Genomic DNA, 11,142 nt, shown 5'->3' on the forward strand with positions numbered 1-11,142 from the left:
ATCCGAACATGTTTTTAGATTTTTTATATCATTCAATTTGTGTGAAGATATTTGCAAACACTACTCATTCAAATACACATAACATTATTGAAAGATCCACCGTTGAACAACTAAGCTGATCACTCGACTAAAATGAAAACTTCGTCAAATGATTGTGACGGTTCAGCAAAACAAGCCATCTGAATGCTGATATGGTCCACTCAACTTTTCCCTAAGGCCTACTCCAAAATTAATAGCAACTTAATTTATGAAATGTAAAGGAAAATGTGTACGTTAAAACTTAAAAAGGAAAGCAAAAATTGACTAGCCTATCGCCACGCGGTGACCACTCAGATAAAGACGCCTATTTCATTTTTTGCTAAAGATATTTTTATGTTGTGCTTTAATTAGTTTCTTAAAAAATTTTCTTTCCAAAAACAATAAAAAAATATTTAATTTGGACTAAAACAAAAAAAGATAATAGATTAACTATTAGATTTTTTTAAATTATTTATATAAAAAAATATATCACATTCATCAATATATATATATGTAACAAGCTCTTAAAATTTTTACAAAGAAAAAAATAATTAATTTATATTCGTACAATATATAAAATAATTACTATATTATTATTATATTATAGGTTAAAATTCACTAATTTAAATTTTGTTTTCATTTTTAATATAAGCATTAGAAATAAATAAATTTTTCATAACAAGATCTAGTGTAACAAAATATATATAATGTTAATTAATTTTTAAAAAATTTTGAAAAAATAGTTTTTTCTACTAAAGTGTTATTAGAAAATTAACATTATAAAAGCTAATTTCAACCAATATGATATAATAGGTTATTAAATATATTTAATACAAAACACATTGAATATAATTTTTTATTGAGTTTAAATTTTAAATAATTTTTAATTGAATTTCGAATATTTTTATTTTAAAGAGTTAAAATAACATCATCTTTTTTGTATCTTTTTAATTGAGTTTTTAATTTTTTAAATTATAAACCTTATTTATAATTAAGAGTAATGTTTTAACACCACCAATTAGTCACATATATAAAAATACCAGAACAATTCTATTGTCACAATTATAATCTAACTTTATAAGCAATACAATACAATAAAACTATATATAAGTAATATAACTAAATTTTATCTACATCACATTTCATAAATAATATAATCAAATTTTATTTATGTTTATAATTAAAATATGAATAAAAATACAAAAAAATTATCATGATGGTTAATTTTTTTCGTTCATAATTTTTTTATTATTTTTGTTGTGAAAAGTTTAATTATTTTAATAATTAATTATTTTTTAAAAAAGATAATTGAATAACACAAAAAAAATCTTATTAAGAGTAATTTATTTATATATGATTAAAAAATAATTGAATAATTATATACGGTAAAAAATTAATATTATTAAAAAATAAAATTAAAATTTATTTTAAAATTAAAAATAAAGTTTATTTAAAAATAAAATTAAAAATCATGCTTTTTTTTTCTTTTTTCTAAAATTTATCTACGAATAATTTTTCTAAAGAGATAATACTTATTGGTCTCTAAAATTATGTTCGTATTTCAATCTAATTTCAAAATTTACTCAATTTAGTCTCCCAACTTAATAGTTATGACTCACATTGGTTCTTAATCTTATTTTTGTTACTGTCTCACAAAATCGTTAACGACATGTTGAGATGGACTAACGACTGCTATATTATACGTTCTAGCGACTATTTGATGTGACAATTGAATTTTTTTTTACTTTAATTTTTTTTAACTAAACACTTAAAACCCTAATATGAGTCACAGATACCTAAGTTAAAAAATTAAATTAAGTAAATTAAAACTTTAAAAATCAGATTAAAGCTCAAATATAACTTCAAATCAGAACTTTAACTTATATAATGATTAATTTAAATAAGAATCAAATAAATCAAAATTCTAACATAATTTTTATCAATATTTTCAAATTCGAAATTTCTATACCAAAATTAACTAGAATTTCTCTTTAAATTAAAAATTTAATAAAATAGTGACTTTAATTATCTTAACCAATATTCTAATTAATTACCTTTATGTCTTAAAAAAAACTGTATATGAAAAGAAAATAATTAATTTGTCTACTTTAATAAATAGTTATTTTACTAAAATGGAAGAAACTATTTTTTTAGAATTTTTTAAGAATTAATTAATATTATATATATTTTGTTATACTACATTTAGTTATAAAATTTTTATTTATTTTTAATGCTTATATTAAAATAAAAAGAAAATTTAAATTAGTGAATTTTAATCTATTATAATAATAATAATAATAATAATAATAATAATAATAATAATAATAATAATAATAATAATAATAATATAGTAATTATTTTATATATTGTATGAATATAAATTAATTATTTTTTTATTTGTAAAAATTTTAAGAGGCTTGAGCTTGTTTTAGATATATATATATTGATGAATGTGATATATTTTTTATATAAATAATTTAAAAAAATCTAATAGTTAATTTATTATTTTTTTTTGTTTTAGTCCAAATTAAATATTTTTTTATTGTTTTTGGAAAGAAAATCTTTTGAGAAATTTAATAATATGTGATGAGAAACACCGAATAAATTATACAGAAACCAATTAAAATACAACGTGAAAACATCTTTAGCAAAAGATGAAATAAGCGTCTTTATCTGAGTGGCCACCATTGCACGTAATCAAAATATATGAACTATTTAATTATTCAAGAACTAAAAAAAAAGACTGTTAACTATAGTTTTAGCAACAAACTCTTAAATAGAGTTTAAATTTGTAATAGATCAATTCTTAATCTGTTGAGCTGAAAAATAATGTGACAACCAAACAAATTATAGAAAAATTATATACTTATCCTTACCTCTTGTTAGGGCAGCCTAAAGCAGACAAATCAGCAGTTGGATTCGAAGTACCTTATCTTTTTAATAAATGAACTTTAATAAGAATCGATTATTAGGAGTAGCATGAATCAAACATGGCAACATGCATTATTGAATTGAATAGATTTCTTGATGTGTGACATAAGCCCAACAAAAATTTTGTTTCCACGTGCTTGTTTCTCTCTTAACACTCATTTAGATTGTATATGTCCATTAATTATTTTTTTTATTTTTTCGTTTTAAGAAAATAACACTATATAACTATGCTTATGACGCATTATTCAAGCTTCCATTCATTAAAACTATAACACTGGACCTAGATGAAGAAGTTGTAAAATAATCATGGAATATCATACAAGATTACGCGAGGTGCAGTATTATAATGGCAAACTAAAAGAAAAACTGAAGTGCATTATTATTGTTATTTGTTTATATATATTGTAGCAATGATGAATAACCCAACCAGAGGAAACTTTTTCGTTTTTGAAGTCGTCGAATTCCAAATTTCTTAAGAACCAAGATATTTATGAATTATGATCCCTTTTAACTAATTCAAAATTTTTTGACTACCCAGTTATTCTCGAATCAAAACAAATAATCTCTTCTTTTTGGTGTCAATGAATATTGGGGCACTATACCGTACAGATTTAAGTGGTATAGAGAGAATATAATTCTTTTTATAGTTATTTTTTATTATTTTATTATTATTCAAAATGTGGATTCTATTTTTATTAATCTCTCTTTCATTTTATTAAAAAAAAATCTATAAACTTACATCTTTACTATATAATTCACCATGAATATTTTATATTTGCCTTTCATATTAGTTCCAACTCCCAAGTCCCAGAGGTTGCATTCAAATCCTTTGACTTTCTCGAACATTCCTTGGACCTTTGATTATTTCAAGCCGATAGTTTTGGTAAAGGGCCCATAGTTTCAATTAAGAGTGATGTGTTATGAATTATGATGGATCAGGCCAATATTTCCAAAGCTAAGAAACCCCCCACTAAAACAAAAAAAAAAAGAAATCATGCAAAGCCGACTTGAATAAGCAAATTAAAATATGAATTTGTAAGCTTAATAACATGCATGTTTATATGATAATAATATTGTAAAAAATAAAAGTTTGTGAAGATATTTGAGAAATTCTTGCGACAAGCAATTTTTAGTATTTTTGACCGTCATTTAACCAGCATAAATATTAATTGTCTTTAACAAGTAAATTTTATTAATTTATGTATGTAAATTCTAAAAAATATGAATATAAACTGTATTGATTTAAGTGTGTAAATTTTAGTAAATATAGATGCAAATTATATAATTTTTGTGCGTAAAATCCTTATAAATATGGGTATAAATTTATGCTAATCAAATACTGACAAAAAATAATAATATTTATTGACTATATAACATTGCTTTATGTATTTTGTTGCAACCATGCTACATATACATAAATAATCAACTATCAAATTAATCACCTATATAAAATATATGTTAAAATATAAAATACACATTGAAAAAGTTAAATAACACATTTATATACAAATATTTTGTGATTTGAGTTGGTGACTGTTTTTTTTGTGCATGAAGCATTTTTGATTTTATGTTTGAATTTCATAGTCTCATAGGACTAAGTAGCACATGATGCGGTGACAGAAAGAGATAGCATCCATTATTTCAAATCAAGATGATTTCGTTGGTAACAATAAATTCTGCAGTTTCTACCAAGTTTGTATCTTCTTTTTTGTTTTTTATTTTGATGGGACAACTAAAGCTAACTAAAAGGAACCATATGATGCTTTAATTGTCTGTTTCCTCATATTGTTTTTGTTTCTTTAACATATTGCAGTTGTTGTTGAATCTCTTGTGATTCTGCAGACCAAGACCAATGATGTTTACATAGCAAAATGATATAGTTCGTTATTAGATTAAAGATTGTGCGTTAGTTTACAATGTCCAGAACCAGAACCAACCAAATACTAGGACACAAGAAAAATAGTACCTATGACTAAAATACAAGCAAGCAAACAAATACAACAACAATAATAATAAATATGACTACCAATAACTCAACTCAGTCTTCCCCTAATAACATAAAAGAGTTATCATGATTCTTGGTTACCTCCATGCTGAAGCAACAATCAAGTTCTTGTCTTCCCAACCAAAATGAAGAGCACCCTTCTCCTCCTTCACATTGTACTTGTCATAATAATGCATCTTATTCATTTTCCTTATCTCATCACTCACATTTTTGCTCATTGGTGTTGAAGTGAACCCAGCCATTGTCATCCTAGCCCTCCATTTCCCGGCAACCTCGTACCGTTCTATCCTGTCCTCGCCTTCGCATGCCACGATGTTCACAATGTCCCTCGCCAGGCATTGGCGTTCCACATTCATCCTGTCCTGACTATCTCTTGGAAGAGTAACATCAAGCGACTCGAACACAGCCGAGTAGTAATTGTAGGCCTCAACAAATCTTGGCAAGAAAGGAGTAGTGTTGGTGTTCACATCTTGCTCCACAACCGTGACAAGCTTCGGATTCAGGCTCTTCACAAGGCGAAGGAGCTGATCACGCTCGTTAACAGTCGAAACGCTCTCATCAGGCATGTGATGAAGCTGGAATGCAAAGTTTACCACGAGTGCTTCGCCCGGATGACAATTAAGCATTGATGGAGTGACAAGGGAAGTCCTTGATGGCACTGCTTGAAACTCGAATGGTAAGCCGAGTGCTTCGGCTAGTTTTTCAAGTCTTTGTCCTATGATCTGTAGGCCTCCAACAGATCTTTGAACAGATTCTGGATCATCAACCCCAGTCAATCTAACATGGACAGGCTTCCTTGATCTTGAAGCAAGAATTTGTATTAGATTTATGTACTGACTCCCTTGATTTATGTCAAAATCTATTATATGAACCTTTCTTGCATCTTTAACTGCCTCTGTAATTGCATTGTTTGCGGCGACAAATCCAAATTTAAAGCATGGACAGACCTCAAAGAGTATCTGCATTGCTGCTAGACGGTCTGAAGAAGGAGCTTCCTTGCATTTCAGTGCTTTGTAAATGCATTTCCCGGATTCGGCCAAGCGAGCTGCAAGACCCTCCACCATATAGGCTGCAATTCTTTGGGAAGGCTCTCCCTGAATCGATACCTTTTGGCGTAGATCATTGATCATAGACGATGCTGCTTCTTGATTCCCCTCCGAAAGCGCAACCGCACAATCAAGGAGCATTTGCCTAGGAGTTTGAGGAATTGCTGACATTTCTTTGTTGCTGCTGATGCTGCTACTAAGACTTGAATCCGAAGACGAAGTCTCCTTCGGAGAGTCTTGGAGCAGCATATTCTGAATGGAATCAGCCCATTCAGAAATATCCTGCTCGATTTCCATGTTTTGAGAAGTCCCAAACATGTCCTCTTCCTCCTCCTCCTCCTCGCCATCACTTTGACCCAGCAATCTTCTCTCCAGTGCCTTAAGCCTTGATCTCATTAGTCCTTGATCATCCAGGTTGCCAATTTCTGAAAAACCTGATCCAAATTCAGACACAAAAGAGGTACCCAAAGTGTTGTTAGCAACCAAAGAAGCTTCTGAACTGGATCTGAACTGGTATGAAGAGGCACCATCAATGTGAATTGGACTATAGATTCCAGAACTACACGGTTCTATCAGCTCTTCTGAAGGCGATTCGTGGAAGTACTTTTCGTAACTCTCGCTCGAGTAAGTATCTGTCATGTGCATGTTTCTATGCTTGTCAGCATCAAAGATTTGGGATGATAATCCTGGTCTAACATCAGTTTCCTTTAGCGAGTATAGCTTCGCGCTTTTATACGGTGTAGGAGCAAGCTCTGCTGATCTAACTAATGACATGGTTCCCCCTTTTAATTCAGATCATATAGAATTTCAGCCTGTATTCAAAGCATCAAAGATATTAGCCAGGAAAATTGCTACAAATTCTGAAACAGATTAAACTACCAAGCTAAATTCCCTTACTCACCTTGAAAACTAGTAATCTTGTTGAACTTGCTAGGATTAGAGTACCCTGACAGGGGAGAAAACAGAATTAGAAGACCCTTTCAATTGGAACCATGAATCCATATCAATAACATAGTAGATACACTTGTGAATTTTGTAGTTTTTGTGTCAGATAATTTCTTTGGATCAGCAGGGTTGATGATTCTCATGTTTCAATTCACTAAAGGTTATATGTGATGGAATAAATTAAACCACAAATCCATACACTTCTTAAATAAATGGTCCAGATTATGCAGAAACCTCACAGTTTATGCAAGTATCATTTTCAATCTAAACATATGAACAAAACTGATCTGAGATTCTCATAAACAGTCTTCTTTCTTATAAGTTTAACAAATATTTTAGTTTAGTATCCTCATAACCATTGCAACTCAAAACTAATTCTTTGCTTGAAATTCCAACTGAATAGACGAGTAGATAGATCAAAGTACAGTAACAGAAAAAACTTGAACAAAAAACTCCCCTTTGGAAGAACCAAAGACATGCACAAGTTAAAATTTCATTTAAAGCAGATCATCTAGATTCTGGGGGTAGAAATTAAAGAGACAATAACCAAAGGCAGAAGAAAGTTTACCTGATATAATCACAAACCAGGAAAAAGCAGACACACCATAGCAGATAAAGATGAACCTTGTGATTTATGAATGTTTCTAGATGAAGAAAATAAAAAATAAAAAAAGGGCTTAGCTTAGGTATTTTGACCAATTCCAAAGAAAAAATATAGCCACACCAAATGGCATAACTACTGCTTTCAGCTTGGTGACTGTTCTCTATATATAAAAAAGGAAAAAAATTTGTTGGAATTTGAGTTCAAGGTTGGTAGAAAAGCAACGAATAAGATAACAACTAAACCACTCCAATATTAACAATAGAGAACTTTGAGAAATTGAAGTGCACAAGTATAGATAAGGAAGAACAAGAAAGAATGAAGAAAAAATTGACAAGATTATATAATATATAATATAATATAATATAAAACTCTCTGAATGATTGAAGAAAAGAAATTAGCAGTCAGATATGAAGAATGGTTTAGGTCTTAGGAACTAAGTTTTTAAAGAATGATAATGATGATAATATGAACATATTGATATTCCAATTCCAAAAAGAGTTAAAAGTAAATAAAAGAAAAGGTAATGATGATAAAATAATCTAAGCTTCTGGAACCCAGAAAATGTTACTGGTTATACAATTGAACAACTCACCAAAGATTTATTAAACCCCACACATCCAAATTAACGAAACTACTTAGCATTCACCGTAACATTTTTTTTTTATACCTTTTTTTTTCTTATATGTTTACACCAACTTCAAACAATTTCGTTTATTATTACCATTATTATACTAATGTGTCATTGTTAACTTTGTACCTCAAGAGAGGTTTGTGTATGTCTTTAATTTCAATGCTTGTGTTTCATCTTTCAATCATGACCGTTGGATTGAGGCATTAGTTGACTATTTTGGTGGCAATTGTGTCTTTCTGTATTAAAAATATATTTCCTTAGTAATTATCATACATAATAATATTTGGACTTGCTTAGTCCGTGTCCACTTGTAAAGATGATATGAATATAAATTATTGATATTGATATCTGAATAGGGAGCGTAGAAGAGAAAAAAGGGAAAAAAGAAAAAAAAGAAAAAAAGAAAACCGGTGCAAAATGACGCGGTTTCTGACATCATGAAATTGTCACTGTTCTTTCATTAGGCTTAAGCGTGTTAGACAGCAGATAAATCCTCAGTGACGTTTTAATAATGATTTCTTTGATTATAATAGGATAAAAATTGATTACATTTACTAATGATTAAGGTGTATTTGATTTATGTTTTTATTTTTTATTTTTAAAATTGTATAAAAAATAAAATAAAATAAAATTTTGTTTCCTGTTGAGATAACCTATATTTCATGTAATTACAAAAATGTATGTAGTAAATAACTACACATAAGAATGAATATAAAAAAAACGACCACTATTGTTTTTCTACTAGAATTTAAATTAAAAAAGAAAAGAAAAGAAAGAGTAGTTGAGCCGAAAGTCAAAACAAGTTTCGGAGGTCTTCTTTTTTTGGTTCAGACTTGTAATGGAAATTGGTAGTGGTTGGGAGGACAAAGCTAAAGCCGCGTGAGACTAGTAAGATCTTCAAAAGGGAAGGGGCTTGGTAGTGGAACACAAGACCCACATTGTCTAATTGCATTTCCCTCCAAACTGCAATGCAATCCTTCTCTTTCTTCCTCTCCTTCTTCTTTCTTTCTTTTCATCCCATATTTGGATTTGGACTCTTGTATACATTACAATCATCAAAATCAACATATCAACAAAGTTGAAAATAAAGGACTTGAGTTGGTGGAGTAGTGAGCCCACTCATGTACATAAGTAAATGTCATAAGTTTGAATTTTATAGGGAGTGGATTTTTTTCAGTAAAAAAAAAAATTAGATAGTATTCAGTGTAGGATCTTATTTTTCATTATTTTTTTTTTATTTAATTTTGGTCTCACTTGTAGAATAAAAGGTGAGAAATCACACTTTATTCTCTCAAATATTAAAAAAAATGGAGAGGATCTATTTCCCATTATGCATTTAGTAATTTTTAAAAAACGATAAATCTTTCAATGAAGAGATCTTCTATTTTTAGTACTAGATTATCAGCGTCTAACTACTAGTCTACGGGTGATATTAAAAAAAAATAATATGTGCACGTTAAAAAATAATTATTAATTTAATTATTATATATATGTAATTTAATTTATTTTTAATATGTTTTTTATATTTTAATATGTATTATTTTATCATTTTATATATTAAAAAAAATTAATTAACATATATTTTAAATAGATATTTGCCAAATCTATTAAAGGAATTACTTCTTTAGTTACTTATAACTACATAAAGTTTTTAATCAACATTTATTTATTAAGGAAAATTTTATTTTGTGCACTAATCTTAGATACTCTTCTTTTTTTTTTGTGTAAAACTTTTTAAGTTAAACATTTTAGATAAAAAAAATTGAAAATGAAATAAAAGAATAAAAGTCTTACTTGACATAAAATTTAACTATTCATATTTTCAAAATAGAATTAAATATTTATATAACAACAGTCATTTATTAGTACTAGAAAGAATTTAGTGTAGTGGTAAAGTGAAGAAAGACATCAATTCCAATTTGAATAAGTTAACCTCTTAATTGCTATATAGTACGCATTTGAAGTTAAAATACTTTAAAGACAACAACGTAACAATTATTAAATTATATGAACTAATTAATTTTCCTAGCATAAATAATCAATCACTTAGCGTAGTAATTTAATCTTTTCTTTTTCTAATACCAAAACCAAAAAAACACTTGATTACATATTCCTTATTTTAGTATAAAACTTAATTCTTTCCATGATATAATAATACATGACATGATTAAATATTTGTATAATAATGTATTTTCTACTCTCTACTCATCAATCATGATTACATTGATAACCACTTGACAGAATAAATGCATAGAACTAATCCAAATTCTATCTTCTACTACGTCTAGTTAGGGGAGGACAAGTGCATCCAATAGTTTTGTCAATTTGTGACCTATGGTGTGAAATGAATCAAGTGTGTCATCCATCATAAAATGGTAATAATAATAAGAAGGAATAATGATGCAGTTGAAATCGCATGAAGCATCCAAGCATTAATATCCACGCTAGTTTTATTTTCTTAACATGAAGTCCTAATCATCTTGGCCCCCACCTTATCCAAATTGGCCAAATCAAGAAGGTTGGATTCCGTATAAGCAAGTAAATTTTATATAGTTTAGTTTGTATTTTTCCCTTCCAAAATTGTTTAATGTTCGAGATTAAATTTACCTACGTCATTATCATCTTCCTTGCCTTCCTAATCTGATATAATTGTCAAAATTGAGTTAAATTATTAATTTATTAATTTTTACTGATTTTAATTGATTTTTGTCGGATTTCATTAATTTTTATCGACTCTAAATTTTAAATGAATTTGAAATTAAATTGGACTAATTGAGAATCTAATTTACTGATTTTTCAATGGAATTGATCAATTTAGTCCGATTTTAATAATTATGTAATCTGTTTTCTCGATTTATTATACCGAACTCTTTAATTGTATATGTTAGATATTCCCTATAGAATAGTACTAAGACAGGTACCTTTGAATGAAAAATATTTAAACGATGGAGTTCCATACATT

General features: G+C 28.0%; 1 protein-coding gene across 3 annotated transcripts; it reads right to left on the reverse strand.

Moving 5' to 3' along the window:
* Positions 1–4,807: 4,807 nt before the first annotated feature.
* Positions 4,808–8,302, reverse strand: SCL1 (SCARECROW-like 1). 3 transcript variants are annotated; one of them, XM_016307940.3, is made up of 4 exons: positions 8,142–8,302; positions 7,514–7,589; positions 6,902–6,946; positions 4,808–6,812 (listed from the first exon to the last, which is right to left on the reverse strand). In XM_016307940.3, exon 4 carries the CDS (start codon positions 6,772–6,774, stop codon positions 5,032–5,034), a length of 1,743 nt encoding a protein of 580 aa, XP_016163426.1. In that variant the 5' UTR covers positions 6,775–6,812; positions 6,902–6,946; positions 7,514–7,589; positions 8,142–8,302; the 3' UTR covers positions 4,808–5,031. The 3 variants fall into 3 exon arrangements, with proteins under 3 accessions (XP_016163426.1, XP_088349126.1, XP_088349125.1); XM_088493000.1 differs by having other exon boundaries at positions 8,217–8,293; XM_088492999.1 differs by lacking the exon at positions 8,142–8,302 and having other exon boundaries at positions 7,514–8,119.
* Between the last annotated feature and the right edge of the window lie 2,840 nt (positions 8,303–11,142).

This window comes from Arachis ipaensis, chromosome B7 (assembly GCF_059453495.1).
Source record: "Arachis ipaensis isolate K30076 ecotype BB chromosome B7, ASM5945349v1, whole genome shotgun sequence".
Classification (NCBI taxonomy): Eukaryota; Viridiplantae; Streptophyta; class Magnoliopsida; order Fabales; family Fabaceae; genus Arachis; species Arachis ipaensis.

Bases quoted from the DNA above. Each gene is read 5' to 3' on its own strand.
- SCL1 (XM_016307940.3), bottom strand. From the start codon at position 6,774: ATGTCATTAGTTAGATCAGCAGAGCTTGCTCCTACACCGTATAAAAGC.